General features: G+C 46.9%; 1 protein-coding gene across 1 annotated transcript in view; it reads left to right on the forward strand.

Annotated features, from left to right (window-relative positions):
- col22a1 (collagen, type XXII, alpha 1) overlaps positions 1–23,227 on the forward strand; it is an 83,048-nt gene that overhangs the window by 59,357 nt on the left and 464 nt on the right. The window contains exons 28-63 of the mRNA XM_066669339.1: positions 317–361; positions 494–556; positions 666–719; positions 2,031–2,072; positions 2,369–2,401; positions 2,552–2,605; positions 6,096–6,149; positions 6,732–6,785; positions 6,894–6,947; positions 7,672–7,725; positions 9,616–9,720; positions 11,316–11,360; positions 11,900–11,977; positions 12,127–12,162; positions 12,254–12,307; positions 13,358–13,402; positions 13,590–13,625; positions 13,865–13,978; positions 14,379–14,432; positions 14,804–14,857; positions 15,001–15,054; positions 15,971–16,024; positions 16,113–16,166; positions 16,319–16,372; positions 16,722–16,775; positions 16,863–16,907; positions 17,387–17,440; positions 17,905–17,958; positions 18,069–18,122; positions 18,446–18,517; positions 18,681–18,716; positions 18,824–18,868; positions 21,200–21,379; positions 21,477–21,543; positions 22,004–22,186; positions 22,368–22,445. Coding sequence (XP_066525436.1) covers positions 317–361; positions 494–556; positions 666–719; positions 2,031–2,072; positions 2,369–2,401; positions 2,552–2,605; positions 6,096–6,149; positions 6,732–6,785; positions 6,894–6,947; positions 7,672–7,725; positions 9,616–9,720; positions 11,316–11,360; positions 11,900–11,977; positions 12,127–12,162; positions 12,254–12,307; positions 13,358–13,402; positions 13,590–13,625; positions 13,865–13,978; positions 14,379–14,432; positions 14,804–14,857; positions 15,001–15,054; positions 15,971–16,024; positions 16,113–16,166; positions 16,319–16,372; positions 16,722–16,775; positions 16,863–16,907; positions 17,387–17,440; positions 17,905–17,958; positions 18,069–18,122; positions 18,446–18,517; positions 18,681–18,716; positions 18,824–18,868; positions 21,200–21,379; positions 21,477–21,543; positions 22,004–22,186; positions 22,368–22,445 — 2,266 coding nt within the window. The remainder of the gene's footprint in view (positions 1–316; positions 362–493; positions 557–665; positions 720–2,030; positions 2,073–2,368; positions 2,402–2,551; positions 2,606–6,095; positions 6,150–6,731; positions 6,786–6,893; positions 6,948–7,671; positions 7,726–9,615; positions 9,721–11,315; positions 11,361–11,899; positions 11,978–12,126; positions 12,163–12,253; positions 12,308–13,357; positions 13,403–13,589; positions 13,626–13,864; positions 13,979–14,378; positions 14,433–14,803; positions 14,858–15,000; positions 15,055–15,970; positions 16,025–16,112; positions 16,167–16,318; positions 16,373–16,721; positions 16,776–16,862; positions 16,908–17,386; positions 17,441–17,904; positions 17,959–18,068; positions 18,123–18,445; positions 18,518–18,680; positions 18,717–18,823; positions 18,869–21,199; positions 21,380–21,476; positions 21,544–22,003; positions 22,187–22,367; positions 22,446–23,227) is intronic.

Here is a 23,227-nt window from a genome sequence, read left to right on the forward strand (position 1 = left end):
GTATCTCTAGTCTTAGGCTTATGATCTCGGAAATCCTCTCTTTACAACGATTGTGTAGTTTCAGTCTGTGCTACATCCTTTTGTTTATATGAATAGTGTCAGAAAGAGACTCAGAATGAGATTTCTGCTCACGCCGTTTGGCAGTTTGTCATGACTTAGGCTTAGCGTATATCACTTGCTTGCTACATTAGCTGGATAGCTATAGCGCAAAGCTAAGAAAGCAAATGCTATGTTGGAGGATCTGTGTGAGCTTGATGTTTCATTGAACTGTGCCTCTGAAGAGAAGAGTTTAATGATGCTTTGGTTTTATACCAAGGGTGATGAGGGCCCCCCGGGACCGAGAGGACCACCGGGAGAGAGAGTGAGTACTGTAGTGAAGATTGACCCCTCATACCAGAGGTTCAGTAGCATGCTGATCACTCTCTCTTTATTTATCATCATCATCCTCTCTTTTCCCTCCTTCTCTTATCCCCCCTCTCTGTCTCTCTTTCAGGGTGAAGCCGGCATACCCGGTGAGTCAGGTTTAATGGGACCAAGAGGAGAAAAGGGATTGACGGTGAGTTCTCCGTCGGTTAATAGAAGAGCCACCTGAGGAAGTACAGTGGTGGTGTTTCTGATAAAGTGGCCTAACTCTGCATGTGCTTCTCTCTTTCTGTTTGTTGCAGGGCGAAAGAGGGAAGGACGGAGAACTCGGTCCTAAAGGCGAGAAGGGAGACAAGGTGAGAGGAAGCTATAACTGTGTCACTAAACACCACAAGGATCAAACCCCACAGCAGAGTTCTCCACCTGTTCAGAGCGGTCGCTTTCAGCACCTGTTCCTTTAAATGATAATGAGCCGCTCGCTGTTCACCCCGACCCCGAGCGCACAGCAGTGAGGAGCGAGGAGCAGAAGCTCTGGTTTTTTAGCTGTTTTCACTCTGTTCTCTTTCTTCTCTGTTCTTGTTTTCTCAGTTTTCACTCAGTGCTCTTATTTCTCCACGCTCTTTGTGTCTGTTTTGCTGTGTTTAACCTTGTCTTTGCGCTCTCATATAAACGCGGGTCCAGCGCCGTGATTGGACAGACTCAGACGAGCGGTGGGGTCATTCTAATGATGTCAGCAGCGGAGCAGAATCAGAACAGCTCGTTTATGTCCATGTTTTCACACTTAGGCAGATCACAGAAAAATGACTGGGTTGGTAAACTCCAGATAAACACACTGAACGTTTTAGATTCAGACAAAGATGTGTACATTACAGAACATGGATTAGAAACATGAGGAAGTCATTTGTCCCTGTGCTCCACCATCTGTTTGCACTAACAAATAGCCCCATTAAACGAAGGGAGCCTCATTAGAGGAGAACAAAGAGGTGAAAAGTTCTTGTGCACACAGCAGCACTTACTGGATTTGTCTTCAGTGAATCTTCTGGTCTCCGTCTCTTCACTGTGACACTGAGCTAAGCGCCAGAGTCAGTGAATCACTGTTTAATGTTTGTTCAGCTTCACCTGGGATGGATGTGTGTGCATTTACCTCTGCGTTAAATACTGCCACAAGCTGGGGGACACTTATCTCTCTCTCTCTCTCTCTCTCTCTCTCTCTCTCTCTCTCGCAATCTCTCAATCTCTCTCTCTTGCTCTCTCTCGCAATCTCTCAATCTCTCTCTCTCTCTCTCTCTCTCTCGCAATCTCTCAATCTCTCTCTCTCTCTCTCTCTCTCTCTCTCTCTCTTGCTCTCTCTCTATCTTGCGCTCTCGCAATCTCTCTCTATCTTGCTCTCTCTCTCTCTTTGTTCTCTCTCTCTCTCTCTCTCTCTCTCTCTATCTTGCGCTCTCGCAATCTCTCTCTATCTTGCTCTCTCTCTCTCTTTGTTCTCTCTCTCTCTCTCTCTCTCTCTCTCTCTCTCTATCTTGCGCTCTCTCGCAATCTCGCTCTATCTTGCTCTCTATCTCTCTTTGTTCTCTCTCTCTCTCTCTCTCTCTCTCTCTCTCTCTCTCTATCTATCTATCTTGCTCTCTCTCGCAATCTCTCTCTATCTTTTTCTCTCTCTCTCTCAGGGTGAAGTAGGACCCAGAGGAGTCCCAGGAGCACCAGGGAATGTGAGTGGAATGTGTTTATATTGAACACAGTTAAATTAAATGAAAGTCAGTGAGCAGCAACATCCAGATACCATTTTACACACACAAACACACACACACACACACACACACACACACACATCCTAATGAGAAAGCTATAGCTACAGGTTTAAGGTGATTTCACTTGCTAAGACATCACTTTCTCCATGCAGTCACTCCAGTAGAGAGCTCTGAGAGCTGCTTTAAACATCAGTACATTCATGTGTTCATCTGTGATCTGCTGGTTTGTGCTTATTCTGAATCTGAATCCTTCGCAGGTGGCCAATGTGATTCCGGAGCCTGGCGAACCGGTACGTTATCTGACCTGACACCCAGCACACAGACACTCCAGTTTCATTCTCTCTGTGATCAGTCTGCTGAGTCTTGAGAAGCTCTGATAACTGCTCTGGGAACTGTGATCTGAGGTTCTGAAAGCCGTTGTTTTGCGTCTCTCTGTATAGGGCAAGCCTGGAGAGAAAGGGGAGAAGGGAGACCAGGGGAAGCCCGGAGAGATGGTGAGTGATCAATATAACGTCCTTCAGAGAATGCACACTGATCTTCCACAACATTAGAACCACTCGCAGGTGACCTGGATAGCGTGTCACTGTCGGGGTATCGGGGTTGGTGTCAGGAGCAGGAGAAATGGTCAGAGTGAGGACCTGAGCATTTCTGGGCCACAGGTGTTGTAGGGTTTTCCCCAGTGTGCATTGGTCAATACATGCAAAAAGGTAGTTCAAGACACGACCAACAGTGACCAGCCCCAGGGTCGTCAGTGCCAGAGGTTCACTGATATGTGATGGGAGCAAGGACTAGTCCGACTGGTCTGATCCCACAGAAGAGTTACTCCAGCTAAAAATGAGCTTGTTTAGCTGAAAAATAGCTCCTTTATTCGACATATGGGGCAACTATCATTTCAGACGGCAATAGTTTTAAGGTGGATGGCAATATATTTTAATGTGGATGGCAATAGTTTTAAGGTGGATGGCAATATTTTTATGTGAATGGCAATAGTTTTAATGTGGGTGGCAATAGTTTTAATGTGGATGCAATGGTTTTAAGGTGGATGGCAATAGTTTTAAAGTGGATGGCAATGGTTTTAAGGTGGATGGCAATAGTTTTAAGGTGGATGGCAATAGTTTTAAGGTGGATGGCAATATTTTTAATGTGGATGGCAATAGTTTTAAGGTGGATGGCAATATTTTTAATGTGGATGGTAATAGTTTTAATGTGGATGGCAATAGTTTTAAGGTGGATGGTAATAGTTTTAATGTGGATGGCAATAGTTTTAAGGTGGATGGCAATATTTTTAATGTGGGTGGTAATAGTTTTAATGTGGATGGCAATAGTTTTAAAGTGGATGGCAATGGTTTTAATGTGGATGGCAATATTTTTAATGTGGATGGCAATATTTTTAATGTGGATGGCAATAGTTTTAAAGTGGATGGCAATGGTTTTAAGGTGGATGGCAATAGTTTTAAAGTGGATGGCAATAGTTTTAAGGTGGATGGCAATAGTTTTAAGGTGGATGGCTACAAGTGACACCCCCAACTTTCGACCAATGGATGGAGGTAGTCAAAGAAATTCAGCGAAGGAGCACGTGACCCTGTCTTTGAGGACACAGAAGGAAAGATCTCATAGACTTTGGTGCAGATGGGCCACATTTCTTTAGAATACATCAATATGATACAACACAAAATTACACCAGCAATTTCTCGCCATGCTCTAGCTTTCATGGAGAGGGGTCAGAACACACACTTTGTCAGGGGCTGTGTTGTCAGATTGAGCCTGCTGACCCCTGTCCTCCATGGGGTTTGTAGGCATCAGAATAGTACCATGGGGCAGTGAAAGAATGAAGCAAACCATGACGTTTTGTACTTCATGAGGAGAGCTAGGTGTGAGCGAGGCTGACCTGGGGTAGAGGTGGTGCTAGGACAAACTGTGGGAAGAAAGGAAGCTGCCGGATGTTATGTTTCGCTGGGAAACCGTGTAAATGTTACATTATACAAATATCACCTCCCTAAACTTTGCTGCAGACCAAGTACATCCCTTTATGTTGCCGTGTACTGCCGAATGCCCTCTTTTAGCAGGAGAATGCTCCCAGTCACTGTGTAAAATGTGTTCAGGGATGGTTTGAGGAACACCACAAAGAGCACAAGGTGTCGTCTGTGGGATGTGCTGGAAAAACAAGTCTAACCCATGGAGGCCCCACTTCCACCTCCCAGTTTACAGAACTCAAAGCATCTGCTGCTGACATCTTGGTGCCAAAGACAACAGGGTGCCTTCAGAGGTCTGGGGTGGTCTCTGCCTCGACTGGTCAGAGCTGTGATTGTGGCTTGAGGGTGGGGGAGATGGAATTTAGGGATGGAATGGTTGATGTAGTTAACGTAGCTCAACACCAGGTGGCAGCAGAGCAGCGGGTTTCTGTGTCCACAGAGCTGGAGGAAGAACACTGTGGGTATAGTTCACGTTAGTGATGGAACAGAAAAGGTGTGAATAGTTGTGTTTAGAGCAAAATACTGTGATTAACTTCGGTGAAATTGTGCACCTGGTTCTCTCTGAGTTGGCCGGTGTGCTCTGTGTTGCCTGTGAAGTGTTATCAGCTCACTGTAGTCAAGCAGAACTTGAGTAGACCTTCGATTTTCATGTGAGTACAGGCTCTTAAAAGAACAGAGTCTTATGATCAAAGCACCTGCTGGATCTAAGGCTAAGGCCTGAGGGGAGGGTCGGGGAGACTGTGTCCGTCACGTTCTACATTCATGAATATGGGGGTGGAGCTTTTGAAGGAGCACGGAAGGAAGGGGTGTTTTGTTTTTGCTGTTGACGTATCAGCAGTCAGTCTCCAGAATCGTGTACAGCACCTTTAAATGTAAGGAGTTTTACATTGATAACCTTTTTTGAATGTGTTTAAGAGAAGTATTGTATTTTGAAGCGCTTTCTTAATGGAGCGCAGCAGCTGTGGGTTTTATTTCCAAAATATCTACCGCATGCACATGACGTGAATACACAGCGGCAGAGAACATTAGCGTAGATAGTACAGTAAACACAGAGGATAGAACCGGCCGTGTGGATTTAAGGTGGATCTCTGTGTTTAAAGGTCTTTCTTTTCCAGTGTAGCTTTATGTTCAGGGGAGTGGTGTGTTCAGTGATCTTTCACTGGAGCTTCAACCTTCCACAGAAACATCTCTCTGTGTCTTTCTCTCTCTCTCTCTCTCTCTCTCTCACTCCCTCTCTCTCTCTCTCTCTCTCTCTCTCACTCCCTCTCTCTTTCTCTCACTCCCTCTCTCTTTCTCTTTCTCTCTCTTACTCTCTCTCTCTATCGCTCTCTCTCCCTCTCTCTCTCTCTCTCTCTCTCTCTCTCTCTCTCTCTCTCCCTCTCTCTCTCTTTCTCTCTCTCTCTCTCTCTCTCTCTATCTCTATCTCTCTCTCTCTCTCTCTCTCTCTCTCTCTATCTCTATCTCTCTCTCTCTCTCTCTCTCTCTCTCTCTCTCTCTCTCTCTTTCTCTTTCTCTCTCTTTCTCTCTCTCTCTATCTCTCTCTCACTCTCTCTCTCACACACACACACACTTTATTACCACAATGAATCAGCTCTCAAACAAATGCTTCAGTGTGAAATGAAATGTCTGTTGAATTGCCACTGCGCTCGATATTGCAGACAGCGCTCACGCCTCAGAGCGCTATGATCAGGGAAAGCAGGACGTTGCTCAGAGCTGATGCTATGATCCAGCACTGGATCAGAACACACTTCAGTACCAGGGTCTGTATCAGTCATTTCAGCCCCTCAATCCCCTGTGTGTAACGATGTCACAACGATGTCATGTGACAAAGCCTCTCATTCTCACTATATAGAACACTGAATTACTGAACTATTTTTTGAGTATTTTTATTGTTATTTATTCGTTGTTTTTAATATAAACAGAAATGTACACACACCTCCCCTTGTCCACACGCACATCCCCTTTGAGCTGAACCGTTAAGTCACGATGTCTCGACTGATGTCTTTTTCAGGGTCAACGAGGACTTCCTGGAGAGCAAGGCTTCAGAGGACTACCTGGACCTCTGGTAATGAGCAGTCCCCTTTCATCTCCCATCTGCTGTGTCTCCAGCCTGTTTCAGATTATCATTCAGTCTTTCACAGGACACTTATTACACAGATGCTAATTAGCATCTCTTCATGCTGCTGACTTGTACACAGTGCTGGAGGAACACTCACTGTCTGTCTGTCAGTGGCTCGGGTTAAAGCTTTGGACCTGACAGTGGAAACCAGGGGGCTCTGTCCTGTGGGTCAGGGGTTAAAAATCCATTAAGGTCCAGTTAGAGTGAAACGTCCTTAAGCCAAGGTCAGAAACCAATAGCTTGGTCAGTCACCCCAGAGCATTCTGGGAGTTGCAGTTCTTAGCAGAGGCAACTCCAGAGGAGCACAGGTCTTACTTGTTTATTGCTCACAAAGCCTTTTACAGATGTTTTTTTTTTATTTTCTTACTGAATTGAATCGATTGTGAGGGATGAGTTGATTCTTGAGTTGATTGTGAGGGATGAGTTGATTCTTCCACCCCTGCCCAGTGATGATAGAACTCTGTGTTAAAATGTGAGAGGAATCGACTGCTCTATGTGTAATGCTCTGACTGCTGCTCGTCTGAACAGGGAGTGAAGGGAGACTCCGGAGATAAAGGTGACGCCGGCAGGAACGGAGACCCTGTGAGTTTCACTGCTGTTATTCTTCCGTCTGGTGTCTCACAAACGCATCACCTTTCATATTCTGTGAGATGTGTCTTTCATCTTTAACTCTCTCTCTTTCTTCCTCAGGGTCCTCCAGGGCTGCCGGGCCCCCAGGGGTCTCGAGGGTTGCCAGGAAACGTGGTACGTGTCTCACAAACTAATAAATCAGATTTGTCAATTGGGTGAATTAATGAAAAATCACTGAGTGACTGGGTGAGTGTGTGTGTGAGAGAAAGAGTGACTGGGTGAGTGTGTGTGTGTGAGAGAGTGACTGGGTGAGTGTGTGTGTGTGAGAGAGTGACTGGGTGAGTGTGTGTGTGTGAGTGACTGGGTGAGTGTGTGTGTGTGTGTGTGTGTGTGTGTGAGAATGACTGGGTGAGTGTGTGTGTGTGTTCGAGAATGACTGCGTGAGTGTGTGTGTGTGTGTTCGAGAATGACTGCGTGAGTGTGTGTGTGTGTGTGTGTGAGAGTGACTGGGTGAGTGTGTGTGTGTGTGAGAGTGACTGGGTGATTGTTTGTGTGTGTGTGTGTGTGTGTGTGTGTGTGAGAATGACTGGGTGAGTGTGTGTGTGTGTTCGAGAGTGACTGCGTGAGTGTGTGTGTGTGTGTGTGTGTGAGAGTGACTGGGTGAGAGTGACTGGGTGAATGTGTGTGTGTGTGTGTGTGTGTGTGTGAGAGAGTGACTGGGTGAATGCATGAAACTGTGTTCTGTTCCCAACATCTAAAGCATAAAATAGAAAAAGTGCCATAGCTTTGGCACAGATCACATTTGGTGGGTCCCAAAGCTGTGTGTATCATCTGTACACGGGTTTGTTGTCTGTATAGAGGACGTGCTCACGTTTATCTACCTGCTTTTATTTCTCAGGGAATCCCAGGCAGCATCGGCCCTCCTGGCATAGCAGGACAACGAGGAGAGAAGGTGAAAGTCAATGTTTTTCTGTTCCCTATCTCTGTGTGGACTAACATCTCTCTTGAGGCATAATGATAATTCATTCATTCATTATCTGTAACCCTTATCCAGTTCAGGGTCGCGGTGGGTCCAGAGACTACCCGGAATCAATGGGCGCAAGGCGGGAATACACCCTGGAGGGGGCGCCAGTCCTTCACAGGGCAACACTCACACACACACACCTACGGACACTTTTGAGTCACCAATCCACCTACCAACGTGTGTTTTTGGACTGTGGGAGGAAACCGGAGCACCCGGAGGAAACCCACGCAGACACAGGGAGAACACACCAACTCCTCACAGACAGTCACCCGGAGGAAACCCACGCAGACACAGGGAGAACACACCAACTCCTCACAGACAGTCACCCAGAGGAAACCCACACAGACACAGGGAGAACACACCAACTCCTCACAGACAGTCACCCGGAGGAAACCCACGCAGACACAGGGAGAACACACCAACTCCTCACAGTCAGTCACCCGGAGCGGGACTCGAACCCACAACTTCCAGGCCCCTGGAGCTGTGTGACTGCGACACTACCTGCTGCGCCACTGTGCCGTCCATGATGATAATTATAGTCAGTGATAATGAGAAACAACAGGGTGTGATTTGTTCCACAAGTAGCTGTAGCTGAAATCCAGCCTGGGCAGCTGTCGGGGGTTGGGTGGCTCCTCATCTGTGCACGTTGAGGGAGGAGACAGTGCTGTTCCTTGGGTGGGTTCTGGGAGTCGAGGTAGCTTTTCTGCCCCTAGTTCAAGTGCTCAGATGAAGTGTGAGGTTTACTCCAGAGCCGTTTCCAACAGCAGCTCAAGCTGGTGGCTTATGTAGTTCAGTGGCTTTTCAATGAGTCCACATGGTGTGGTTGACTCGTCTTAGATACAATGATGTTAAAGGGGCACTGCGTAGTATTTTTACCTTGGAGTTACAGCTTCTAAATCACTGTGATGCTCCACTCATCTGTAATAGGGATAACGGAGCTACTCTTGGCTCAGCACTGCAGAAACTGCACTATGTAACTGGTGGAGGAGGGTAGGAAGCCATCACCCTCCCTCCATTCCCCACTGATTTCAGGACAGTGCTGTAAACATTAACTGCACTAGCAAGTGTGGTGTGGTGCCACCTTAAATGACAAAGCAGATATATAGCGCCTATAGCTACTGCAACATTTAAGGTGGCACTGGAAAGTTTGAGCAGAAACTAAGCCACTGAATTCAGCTTCATTTCACCGAGAATTTGGAGAGGGTGATTCTATATGATGGTGGGAACCTTTGATACCTTAAATGTATCTACTTTAAAGTCCAGAAGGAGGGTCCTTCACCAGCTGGGAGACGCTGAAGTGCAGCTCTTTGTTCTGATGAAGTTATCAGGCTCTTGAAGGGTCATCCCGTTTCGCTATTTTGGACCGCACACACAGCACCTCAACACCAGAACCTGCAACTCCACTAGAGCTAAGCAGGATTAGGGGCAACACGTGAATGGGCATCTCTGATGAACACTGGAGGTGGTGTATGTCGGCCCAACGGGGGGGAGGGGGGGCATTGTCCCTGTAGCTCCCAAAGCCTGGGTGCAGTGATAGGGACACTGTACTGAATGTACTGTTTGTATAACCTCATCTGTGTGCTCTCACATAAACGCGGGCCCAGCGCTGTTATTGGACAGACTCAGATGAGGGGGCGGGGCAGTTCTAAAGTCTCTGCACTTGACGTCAGAAGCAGAGCAGAATCGTTTTATGAGTTCAGGCTCTGGCACAGTTTGAAGCATTAAGGTGTGGTATGAACCAAAAAAAGGCAGAAACATCACCAGCTTAAGGTGCTCTGGGCCAAAAAGAACACATTAATATCTTACTTTGCTTTTCAGGGAGATGTGGGAAAAGACGGTCCAGCGGGCCCCCCAGGTCCAGTCGGAGAGCCTGGTCTGAGAGGTGAAGTAGGATTACCTGGGAAAGGCAAAGATGGAGCGCAGGTATGGATACTGTAGACCTGATCTGCAGCCGTAAAACACTCAACAGTGTAGTTTTGTCTGACAATGGATTAACCCCTTAGCTGCCACTGCACCTACACGTTACATCTGTGGGACGTTCCTTCTCTTAAAGCACATTTCCTACCCTACACATATACACTTATAGTGTGTATCCGAATGGCTGAACTCAGTGTAGAAACCTTACAGGGCACAGTACTACCTTAATGATGTTATCGATAGGGGGCTGATGCAGTGTTAGGAGTCTTGTCCTGGGATACTGATTGGTAAAGCATGCCGTTCCTGCTCAAGCAAGACATCGATCCCAATACGGCTGTGTATTACGTTACGTGCTGTGGCTGTAATGCTGTGTAAAGTGTTTCTGTGTCTCAGATATCACCCCCTTGGCTTCCTCTGGTTCTCTGTGGTGTGCAGGACCTGCGAAATTCATCGTGTTTATATCAAAATCACACTTAAATAGCATGTCGTTTCTGAATTGTAAGAGCTGCGGTATTAAATCTGGGCTGAATTATTATGCGCAACGTCCTAAAAAGGCACATGGTAGCTTCTATAAAAGAGTTAGGACAGAAGAAACTGTACAGAGTAGGTCTCTGTTCTTAATGTGGCCCTTCTCCACTTCACTCACCCGTTCACAACCTCATTGGGCAGCTTCAGTGGCAGCAGTAGCACTCGTCAGATGTTTGCCTCGGCTGAAGGTCCCTGCTGCTCATCATAACTCACTGATTGAACTGAGGAAAGCAATTACTGAGTAAATGAATCACAACTGGAGCAGTGCCAGGCTGAATTCAAGAGGAAAAACAAGACCAAGGCTTGTGAGCTTCATGTCGTTCTAAATGTAGCTGTGCTTCTGAGGAGCTGCTCAGGCTATGGCCGAGGAAGAGAAGAAACGATGATGAAGTTGACTGTAGACACCTCTTCTTTAAGGTGCCGTAATGGAGCTCCATTCAGTACAAGTCCCAGAGTCCTTCTAGCTGAGTTTGTGGCTGTGTCTGCTTTTTAAGAGCACGTCCCTCTCTCTCTGAGGGGCCGGGGAAACACCCAGACCCTGGTTGAGGTGGGATTTTTTTTTTCCAGTTGAACGTGCTGATGGAGCTGAAAAGCCCAGCGGCGTCCGACCGCTCTTTAATCACCTCCCATTAAACTAATGAGGAAGTGGGTTTAGGCTGCAGGTGTTGGGTTTGTTTCAACCCACAGAATTGCTACAGGCCCCAGACACACACACACACACACACACACACACTGCACACGTATCGTTGTGATGTTCAAGAATGTTTTACTGCATGTTTGAGTCAGCCACAATTGTAATAAGAATTTTAAACACAGAAAACACACACACACACACACCTGTTTACTATCTTAACCCTTACCTTAACCATAACCTAATCTTAAAACCTGCCTTCACCTGAAACCGTAATGATTACATTGTGGGGACCAGCTTGGTGTCCCCACAAGGAAAACAAGTCCCCACAATATGACTGTGTAAAGCAGGCTTTACTCCCCACAATGTGATATATTCTTGGTACACACACACACCCACACACACACACACCTGTGCTGTAATTTATTTCCTGTTATTACAGGGTGACCCAGGACCACCAGGAATGCCCGGACCACAAGGACTGAAGGTATGACTTAGTTAAAAGCCTCTTTCCTTTACATTCTGCACCTCTGAGGTTTGAGGGGTTCAGGTGTGTCTCCTCAGGACTAGCCTTGGAACTGCTGCATGTACCGTATCGACACAACGTATTTACTGATGTGTTGTTAAACCGGTTTAAGGAGGACTGATTTAATTATGTATTAGTCTGTTAGAGGGGGCCCTCAGGTCTCCAGATTTCTCACTGCTCAGAAGGAAAGAAGTCCTCCGCTATGAAAATGTAGTGAAACTGTCATGAGTGAGGTTTACACTCAGTCACTACCGCGCCACTTTGGGGCCACGGGGGCCTGGGTTCACAGTCTGTGTGGCTGTGTTCTCCCTTCGTCCACCACCCCCAGCCACCGTGGCTGCACTTGTGTGACCGGTCCCAAGCCCAGGTGAAATGGCAGGGTTTCTTTAGGAAGTGAAACAACTTTGTGGAAACCTGAAGGTCTTAGAGAGTTTGGAGCTTTTGAGTGTCCCACGTTGTTTTGTGATATTTGTTGATGTTTGTTCATTTGTTTGCTTTAGGGCCCGCCAGGTAATCAAGGAATGCAGGGGCTGCCAGGAGCCAGAGGTCCTCCAGGAGAGGGAAGCCCCGGACAAGCTGTATGTAGATGCACACACAGACACACACATTTATAATCAGTATGTGTTATTATTAACGGCAGCAGTAGACGTAGAATCAATATCATTTATGAATGAATAAAAATAATGAATTAAACATTATTATTAATTATAACGCTTATCTTTTACAGGGACCACCCGGTCCACCGGGCCCAATAGGAGCAGCTGTAAGTTACCTGTTGCGTTTTTAGCTTGTTCTGAACCTGTTATGTAGATATTGACACCTCTGACCTCACCATTTCACTGCTGTCTCTGCAGGGGCTAAGAGGAGCTCCAGGAGTCCAAGGGCCTCAGGGACCGGCTGGACATAATGTAAGCACAAAAAGAAGCATGACACACATCACAGTGTTTGTCCAGCTGTTTGGAGACACTATGATCCAGACACAGGGAGAACACACCACACTCCTCACAGACAGTCACCCGGAGGAAACCCACGCAGACACAGGGAGAACACACCACACTCCTCACAGACAGTCACCCGGAGGAAACCCATGCAGACACAGGGAGAACACACCACACTCCTCACAGACAGTCACCCGGAGGAAACCCACGCAGACACAGGGAGAACACACCACACTCCTCACATACAGTCACCCGGAGGAAACCCACGCAGACACAGGGAGAACACACCACACTCCTCACAGACAGTCACCTGGAAGAAACCCACGCAGACACAGGGAGAACACACCACACTCCACACAGACAGTCACCCGGAGGAAACCCACGCAGACACAGGGAGAACACACCACACTCCACACAGACAGTCACCCGGAGGAAACCCACGCAGACACAGAGAGAACACACCACACTCCTCACAGACAGTCACCCGGAGGAAACCCACGCAGACACAGAGAGAACACACCACACTCCTCACAGACAGTCACCCGGAGGAAACCCACGCAGACACAGAGAGAACACACCACACTCCTCACAGGCAGTCACCCGGAGGAAACACACGCAGACACAGGGAGAACACACCACACTCCTCACAGACAGTCACCCGGAGGAAACCCACGCAGACACAGAGAGAACACACCACACTCCTCACAGACAGTCACCCGGTGCTGCACTCAAACCCTCAATCTCCAGGTCTCTGGAGCTGTGTGACTGTGACACTACCTGCTGCACTGATATTACCGATAGTATCGTTGATTTACGAGTAACTGGTGTATGCAGTCTTTTGGCCGTGTATTGTATTATACACTTCTGAGGCAAAGTTAAAATATGAAAAGTCTTAATTTTTTACTTTAAAATAAATGAAATATATTCCTTCTTACGAAGTGAATTTTGTTAAAGCAGTAATGGTTAATGTTGGGGTTTGTTTTTGTGTGTGTGTGTGTGTATGTGTGTGTGTGTGTTCAGGGTTTGCCAGGAAGGCCCGGAGAGAAAGGTTCCCCAGGAGAGCCGGTGAGTGATGCTCTGTCAGTTTTCAGCATCACCCTCAGCAGCACTGACAGCTCTGATTGCAGAGTGCTGCTGACGCTGTCAGTGAGTTTAATGGGTTTGTGAGGACTGGCTCGTGGGCAGCGAGACCCGTCTCAAAGCCGAAATTGATTTCTGATCGTTCTCATTTCGTCCGATGTGTTTCTCTCAGGGCAAAGACGCAGACCTGTCTCAGCTCGACCTGAAGGTAAGCAACACACTCATGGCTTTACACACAGACTCCTCCCTCTGTATACACACCCACACACACACCCATACACTCACTTATCCCTGTATAGACACCACACACTCATCAGGATCAGTTGAATCCCTCCATGCGCACACTCAGCTCTCAGTATTTAATTTCCCATTGTACTTTTTAATAAAAGACTCTGTGTACATCCCCATGATGCTGGTATCCATCACACCTGCTGTTTAATACCACAGGGGGTGTGTTCAGACTGTCCCGCCGGACCTGCCGGACCACCTGGACTACAGGGACCACCAGGAGATAAAGGCCCTTCTGGACCCCCAGGAAAGAACGGGCAGGATGGCTATCAGGTGAAAATGTTTTTTTTTGTAGTCACACAAAACTATATCAGTATTTAACCGTAGTTAAATAAACCTTAAAAATAGCCTTCAGTTCCACAACAATAAAGAAGCCATCGCATCCAGGACAGGAACAGTTGAGCTGTTTCCCTTTCTGAAGCTCGTGAGGAAGGGTAAAGGCTCTGGGCGGATAAAGGCCCAGCGGAGTGTGTGGAGCCATAAACAGCTGTAGAGGAAGGTGTGGAGGGCCCGGGGCGGTGCGTCGCTCGGGACGTCAGGATGGATTACTCAGGTCACGGCTCACATCGCCATCACAGCACCTGCCTTCACAGATGCAAGCCCTGACCCTGTGATTTTCTGTGTGTGAGATGTTTTTTCCTGCATTGTAACTGAAAGTGTTTCTTATTTGAAGGGTATGCCTGGGCCGACTGGGCCTCCGGGACCACCTGGAGCTGACGGAGCCAAGGTCAGAATGAGTAACTACCACTCTTTACTCAGTCACACCTGTGAATACACCTTTGTGTAAAATGAAAGAAACACGTGTCCATAAGAGCTTCTGCTCCAGGGGGGGCTTTCTCTCCTCATTCATCTATGATGCCTCATTTCTCACTTGAAACTGATTCTAGCGTAAATAACCTCTCACTAATGCCCTCCTCTTGCAATTCCTACATTCCCCACTAGGGGCGGTTTGAATACCTCTGCTCCAGCTTAAAGCCCTTGGAGGCCTACATCCTTAGATACCTGTACACAACCTAATCCTGTATCCTCAGATTGTATATTAGCTCACTGTTACAGCTACTGAACTAAACCCTGGTGTTAAATCTGCTGTAAACACAGGGACTGAAAGGAGACCGAGGCCCTGTAGGGACCCCTGGAGATAAAGGTGAAAAGGTATGAACCCCATTGGTTATTTACTCACTCTCTGTAAATGTTTATGAGTCTAAAAATTCATGATGTCATTTTATCTTACCACATCATCACAGTTTCTTCATGACACGTATGTGTGTGTGTGTGTGTGTGTGTGTGTTTTATAGGGACCCCCGGGACCTCCTGGCTATCCAGGTGCTGCTGGAGCAATGGGCCCACCTGTAAGTCACCTCTACAGAGTTTAGATCCACCACCATTTCACTGCAGTTATTCCAGTATACAGACATCCATACGCCGTTTAGTATTTGCTTTACCTTTTCAGCTGCCTTGATTTCATAGAGCTGTAGGTTTAAAAAAAAATAAAAACATATTTTTGGATCAATTTGACTTAGTAGTGCTGGCAATTTGAACTCAGCCCACAGAGAAGCTGTGAAGTGCTTTTCTTCTGTGAAAAGATGCATTATTGATGAAGAAGAAGAGCGAGTGCAATACAATGAGACACAGGGAGAGAGCGAGAGAGAGACCAAACTCACCCATAAGGGGGATAAGGGGGCACGACTGCATTGGAATAAGATCATTTTTGAGGAAAACAAATGATAAATGATGTGATAAATGGTGATTTGTCCACTCTGTGAGACACTCCTCCCTCGTTGGTCCACCTTGTAGATGTAAAGTCAGAGACAGTAGCTCATCTGTCGCTGCACAGTGTGTGTCGCTCGTCCTCTAGTCCTTCATCAGTGACACAGGACGCTGTCGGCTGGGTGTTGTTGGTTGGTGACTGTTCTCAGTGCAGCACTGCTGTGTCTGATCCACTCTACACCAGCACAACACACACTAACACACCACCACCACGTCAGTGTCACTGCAGCACTGAGAATGATCCACTATCCAAACTACAGACTGCTTCTGTGTGGTCAGTGGAGCTGAGAGAATGGACAGTGGTTGTAATGTTATGGCTGATCGGTATCTGACTCAGTAGTGGTGTATCCACGAGTCTGAAATGGACTAAACAAACCTGCTACTAATCAAATCAGTTCATAAAGTTCTGTATCTAATCATATCACCAAAATAAATCCTCAAAACTTTGTGTATGAATTTGCTGATGTGTGTGTTGCATATATACTTAAATCACTGCAGGGTAACGACGGCAACCCTGGGCCCCTCGGCCCCCCTGGACATCCAGGAGAGAAGGTAAAACACATCACCCGCCTACGCCACATGGCTTTGATCTTTCTCGTGTAGTTTGGGTCAATCTGACTGTGAACATGAAATCTTTCAGGGTAAAGAAGGATCGCAGGGCATCCAGGGTCCCCCAGGTCTGCCTGGTTTAATGGTGAGGAACGAGCTCTTACCAAAGTCATGGGCTACGTAATTAATTATTATGAGCAGGACCTGATCTGCTTTATTTTTCCGGAGTTTGCTCTTCTTAATCACTGATGAATACTAGTGGCATCACGTTCGTGCTTGTGTTTTGTCTTTGCACAGGGATTGATGGGGAAGAATGGGAAGGATGGGCGCCCTGGAGAACCAGGAGAGCCGGTAAGTTCCTTCTTCTCGAAACAAGACTGATGCTAAGGGAGTGAGTCCATTATACAGTGCATGTTAGACTTACACATAGTCAGTGCAGGTGTTTCAAGGGGCACTCGTGTTGAGCACAGACATTAACTCTTAACTGAAAGGTATTACGCGAGATGGGAAGATCCGGAGCAGCTGCACAAGATCCTACACTCTCCATGCTCATTAAGAGAGGCCTTGTGCTCTGGAGCAGTGGTTTTTGGTGGTCACTAGAGTGATTACACTCCATCTAACTCCTTCTGGATGAGTTGGAGTGGCTTTGGTGACCTAAAACTAATCATCCAACACCAGCACCACAACCTGTGTGTTTCAGGGTAAACCAGGAGAAACAGGACCAGCAGGACGAGACGGGCTGAGAGGGCTTCCTGTAAGTGAGAACATGATTCATTGTCAGCTTGCTTCCTTTGTCCTGTAAGTTCTTAAATATGCACTCATTTTAAACATGTTCTTCCAGGGTTTTAAAGGCCACCGAGGAGAGCCTGGACCACCGGGATCAAAGGTTAGTGACAAGGTCTAACACAGATACAGTACCGAGTAGGGATCTGGAAGACTGAGGAAGTTTGGGGTATGCCCTGCTGTAAAAGGAGAAGCTTACAACTCAACACAACTTTATGACTTGGCTATCATTTATTTGACCGAGACACCTCCTAGCAAAGCAGTGGTGGCTGCCAGTGGTGGTTGTGTTGGTGGGGCCAGCTGGGGGCACTGTTCCTGCGGTCTGTGTGGATCTTATTGCCTGGTTGGGGGGGCAATGACAGTGTACTAAACAGTCACACCCAGTTTTAGACATTTTAAATGGGCATTACATAAATGGAAAGTGGCCGCTAGATATTCAGAGGGCTATGTGTCAGAGCCAGTAGACAATACTGAGATGCTCCCCGAGACCTAGAGTCTAGATGGAACTGATTTTACATCTCGATCACTGTGTCGCCTCTAATGTGTGCACAGATATAATTTAACAGCTCTTGCCTCTTTCAGGGTGAAGAAGGAAAACAAGGCCAGCCTGGACGAGAGGGTCCATCTGGAAAAGATGTGAGTTAATAAACCACACTGCCTCTTTTGATAGAAAAGAAATATCACTTCATTTACTGTACATACGTATTTTACTTAAGCTTTACTTAACAAGTTCAGCTGCTGTTTACATAGGATCTCAGGACGAATCATACCATACGTGCAATCAGTAAATATTATAAAACTAGAGCAGGCACCAATCTGGTAAAAGTAGCTTTATCGGGACGATATCAGTTGGAAGCACAGGAGTTCATGGCGTGTTAAATCAGTGCCGTGTCGAATATGTAGATTTTAATGATCTGCAGAAGCAACCATTAGTGGGAGTAGCCAGAACTTAAAAAGGCTTATAGAGGTGTTTATAACACCATATTAATACAGGATTGACACGTTAGCGGACACATTCACAGGGAGCAGTTGATGTGTTATTGGTTCATTAGACAGTAGCGTGGTCTGTTACCTGAACTCAGTTTTACCCACTGTTTTAGGGCAAGGTCGGACCTCCTGGACTTGAAGGTGCCATGGGACTGAGAGGTGAATCGGTGAGAGCATTTTCAAACCTATGCCGTTTTCACAGCAGTTGAAACAAGTTGTAGAGTGGAAACTAAAAACACAAGGAACTAAATCACGACTTTGGCTTTGCCTTTTGAAGGGGAAACCCGGAGAGCCAGGACCAGCCGGAAAGTCAGGAGCGCCGGGAAATCCAGTGAGTGTTCAGACCGCGTGATCCCACAGGCACAATTCACTGCCAAGAAGCAGAATCCAGACAGTTGCAGGCTGGGATCCACTGCTTTTGCTCTTTAATGTTGTTTTTCCTTTTTCTAACACAAAATCTGACCTACAAAACCTTCATGAATCGTAAGCTTGTTTTCTCCTGCTGGCATCTTTCCCTTAGTGCGATTTGTATGAGATTTTTTTTCTGTGGCCCAGGATTAATCTCCCTAAATCCTCCTTAACGAGAGGCGCTGCATGGCCAGGCCCAAGTTGTGTGGATATTAAGATAAATTGGTTTTCTTGTGTGTCCCTCAGGGTCTTCCTGGAACCAAAGGGGAGACGGGAACCCCAGGATTACCCGGTTTTGCAGGTCCAAAAGGACCCTCGGTAAGACGTGAAAGCGTTTTGCGTTGATGTCAGCGCTCTCTTATCCGTTTCCTACAGTTCAGGCAGGCGAAAGCCTCTTAATTCCAGTGGAAAGCCACTCTGAGTTTGATTTGAAGCTCTTTGTGTTCTGAAGTCGGATGATAACACACTTTCTCCCATCCAGGGCCCGCCTGGTCCCGTTGGCCCCGAGGGCAAGCAAGTGAGTGCTCGCCGAGACTCGTCCTTCTTCACAAATTAGTTGTTATCAAAGGAGACAGCCGAACTGACTGTGGCTGTTTTTGTTTTTTTGTTTTTTTGTTTAAACAGGGAATGCCAGGAAGAGCTGGAGATAAAGGATTCAAAGGAGACAGGGTGATTATGCGAAGCCGGTTCATCCATTACCCAAAGAGAGGCAGTGGTCCTTACCAAGACACTGCCCAAATAAATAAAAGCAGCCTTCTGACTCAGATATGCTAGTCACAGTGGACAGTGTGAAATTCGGTTTCACCACTCATTCATTCATTTACTCTCAGCCTTCATACAGAGGGAGGGCCCTCATTTTCTACACAGCTGAGTAAAAACCCCAACATCTCCCTGGACAGAAAGTAAAAATAAGTACGAATTGTAAGGGGCTGGGGGTGGCACGGTGGCGCAGCAGGTAGTGTCACACAGCTTCAGGGACCTGGAGGTTGTGAGTTCGATTCCCGCTCCGGGTGACTGTCTGTGAGGAGTGTGGTGTGTTCTCTCTGTGTCTGCATGGGTTTCCTCCGGGTGACTGTCTGTGAGGAGTGTGGTGTGTTCTCCCTGTGTCTGTGTGGGTTTCCTCCGGGTGACTGTCTGTGAGGAGTGTGGTGTGTTCTCCCTGTGTCTGCATGGGTTTCCTCCGGGTGACTGTCTGTGAGGAGTGTGGTGTGTTCTCCCTGTGTCTGTGTGGGTTTCCTCTGGGTGACTGTCTGTGAGGAGTGTGGTGTGTTCTCCCTGTGTCTGCGTGGGTTTCCTCCGGGTGACTGTCTGTGAGGAGTGTGGTGTGTTCTCCCTGTGTCTGCGTGGGTTTCCTCCGGGTGACTGTCTGTGAGGAGTGTGGTGTGTTCTCCCTGTGTCTGCGTGGGTTTCCTCCGGGTGACTGTCTGTGAGGAGTGTGGTGTGTTCTCCCTGTGTCTGCGTGGGTTTCCTCCGGGTGCTCCGGTTTCCTCCCACATTCCAAAAAAACACGTTGGTTGGTGGCTTGGCGACTCCAAAGTGTCCGTAGGTGTGAGTGAATGTGTGTGTGTTGCCCTGTGAAGAACTGGCGCCCCCTCCAGGGTGTATTCCTGCCTTGCGCCCAATGATTCCAGGTAGGCTCTGGACCCATCGCGACCCTGAACTGGATAAGGGTTACAGATAATGAATGAATGTAAGGGACTGTGACAATATTATTTAAACATAAAGAAAGGAAAGAGAAAAAATGAGATTCAGATTATTCTGAACGTTATTGTGTTGCTACAGTTAAAAGCTGATGATTAGTGGATTAGGTTAAAATAGCTTGTTCTAATGGGACTAACTGCCCTCTCAGCATGATGCTGTTTACATTATTGGTGTGTAATTTAGCCTTGTTCCATTCCACCTAACCACTGCTTATAGTTCAGGAGAAATGTGCTGCTATTACTTACCAAGAGGCTATTTCTAGCCCTGAAATACAGGCTAACCATAAGCACCCAGGGTATACAGACAGGCGTCTAGTGTTGCCACCAGTCCTGATTAATAGCCTATGGAATAGGTCCTCATTTAAAAATTAAAATGCACTGTCCCTCGTTTAATACAATACATGGTGTCTCACTAAGCCAGAGCCTCTCACACGTTAGCGAGAAAAATGTGGTTTCAGGAGGCGGGGCTTAGTAGAGTAGAGCATGAAATCTTAACCGTTTGTGAACCAAGTACATTGACAGAATTGTGTTGTCGTTTTTGTTCAAAATTATTGCTCGGGACAGTTCCGAACTGTTGACATCGGTAGGGACATGTTCTTCCCTACACAGTTCTACACCCTTGTATGTGTGTGAATGAGTGTGGGATCTAGCGAGTGGGTGTGTCTATGTATGTGAATGAGGGAGCACATGTGAGTATGGAATCTAATGGGTGAGTGAGTGAGTGAGTTACAAGCCATTTGTTTTGAGGTGTTTTGAGGGCCATGGGTCACAACATAAATCAAATCAAATCAAATCAAATTTATTTGTATAGCGCTTTTTACAACTGACGTTGTCACAAAGCAGCTTCACAGTTTCAAAACAGAACATTTAAATAAAAGCCCAATGCAAGCAAGCCGAAGGCGACAGTGGCAAGGAAAAACTCCCTCGAGGCTGGAGGAAGAAACCTTGGGAGGAACCAAGACTCACAAAGGGGACCCATCCTCCTCTGATCAAACTATAGATTGAATTTTAAATGATCACCAATGAAGTGTCATTATGCTACATAATAATAATAATAATAATAATAATAATAATAATAAGGTGAGCAGCTGGTCTGGTCTGCAGGAGAATCCAGCAAACAGTCTTCCATCAATGAAAATGAATCATACCTGATTAATTCTGTCCACCTTAAATCTGCATGCATCACGCCTCACGAGACACACTGATCACAGTCCTCAGCGATGGTCCCCAGGCTGTTCCTTCCCTCATATGTTCTGTCAGTAAACGGCCTCGTGTTCTTCTCACCGGCTCTGTCCTTCAGGGTGAGAATGGTATAAAGGGAGACAAAGGCCCAACCGGAGATCCAGGCATTCCAGGAAACCCAGGACCTCCCGGCAGGAAGGGCCATACAGGAATGATGGGCATGGCTGGACCTCCAGGAGAGGTGGGACCCAGTGGACCGCCAGGTACTCCAGGTCAGCCTGGCCTCCCGGGGCAAAGGGTAAGTCTTCCTCAGTACTTCCTCAGTTCAGACGTAGCCCAGGTGAGGCCCCTTCTACCGGTTCAGAAAGAGACTTGTAGCTTTGATGTTTCTTCAGGGAGAAACACCATCGCTGGAAACGATGAGGAGATTAATTCAAGAGGAGCTCTCCAAACAGCTGGAAGGTGGGAGTAATCGATCAGCTCAGTTTTTTGCTTGTGCATGGGCCAGGAATTTAAATAATCAGCTCGCTTAAAAGGGAATTGATTTCAGGTTTGCGCTGCGAGTTAGGAGCATGTGTATCTACACCTATACGTCCTTGTGGACTTGACTGTAACACTCTATGGTCTCAGCGTTTAAAATGACCTGACTCACTCGGAAAGTGGTGATTTAAATACTTCAGTTTTGCAGTGTGAGACTATTGATTAAAATCAATAATAAAGAATAATGTCTACTTTGAGTACTTTCTCATTTTCTGGTCCAGGAACACCAGGAAAGCTTGGTTTAAGGCTCTTTGTTTATACTCTAGGAATGACCAATAAGTAATTAATTTGAATCAGTTCCTAAACACTTCAGTCAGCAGGAATAATGTGACGGATCTGTTTTTCTTATTCTGGTTTAATGGTATGTTTTGTGCAACCCTAGCCAAGATGGCCTACCTCATAGCCCAGTTTCAACCCACACACATTAAGAGCTCAGCTGGGCGTCCTGGCCCACCCGGCCCCCCTGGCAAAGATGGACTCCCTGGAAGAACAGGACCACCCGGAGAGCCTGGCATGCCTGGTCAAAATGGAGCAGAAGGCGTCAGAGGTCCATTGGGTCCTAAAGGTACACACGGATTTAAAGAGTTACTCTCCCTGTGTTTACTGCTGATAGACCATTTGATGGTGGTCCCAGTCGGTGCTTGTCTATGGGCTTTTGCTATTGATCTGGATATGGTCCGTTGAGTTTTGCATTGTCGTTAATAGCATTAGATTTGACCTTGACGTCTTCTGTTGCTGAATTGCAGGTGAGAGAGGTCCCCGAGGAGAGAAGGGAGATGATGGAATTGGACAAAGAGGAGAGACTGGTCCAACTGGCCCTGCAGGTAAACTCTTAATGTAAAACACTGCAGTTAGTAAACAATCAGCTGCAGGAATGAGTTCTGAGTGGGCCATGATTAAAATCACAGGTCGATATATGGGCGAGGACATATTCTCCACCTTTTTCACAAGGGAACTGAGCTCTTAATATAATGTGTGACTTGCTTTGGTCAAAACACCACAAGGATCAAACCCCACAGAAGCGTTCTCCCCCTGTGTAAACAGCCCTGTTCAGAACGCCCACTTTCAGCACCTGTTCCTTTAAATGATAACAAGCCGCCCACTGTTCGCCCCGACCCCGAGCGCACAGCAGTGAGGAGCGAGGAGCAGAGGCTCTGGTTTTTAGCCGTTTTTGCTCTGTTCTCTTTCTTCTCTGTTCTTGTTTTCTCAGTTTTTACTCAATGCTCTTATGTCTCCGCACTCGTTGTGTCTGTTGTGCTGTGTTTAACCTTGTCTTTGAGCTCTCACACAAACGCGGGTCCAGCGCTGTGATTGGACAGACTCCGACAAGGAAACTACCAGCACACACACTGTGAAACAAGACCACAGTCAGTTTTCTGGGATAAAACAAGTAGTTTCTAATTTACTCCACGTCTGATGTAAAGTGCAGAGGTTTTGAATTGTCCCGCCCACTCATCTGAGTCTATCCAATCACAGTGCTGGCGTCACAAGATAATGTGGAGTTAAATTGTGTAAAACAGAAACCTGAGAAAAAAGGTGCCGAAAGAAAGCGAATAAAGACGAGGCTCGTTATCATTTAAAGGAACAGGCGCTGAAAGCGTCCGCT

Source organism: Hoplias malabaricus, chromosome 4 (genome assembly GCF_029633855.1).
Source record: "Hoplias malabaricus isolate fHopMal1 chromosome 4, fHopMal1.hap1, whole genome shotgun sequence".
Lineage (NCBI taxonomy): Eukaryota > Metazoa > Chordata > Actinopteri > Characiformes > Erythrinidae > Hoplias > Hoplias malabaricus.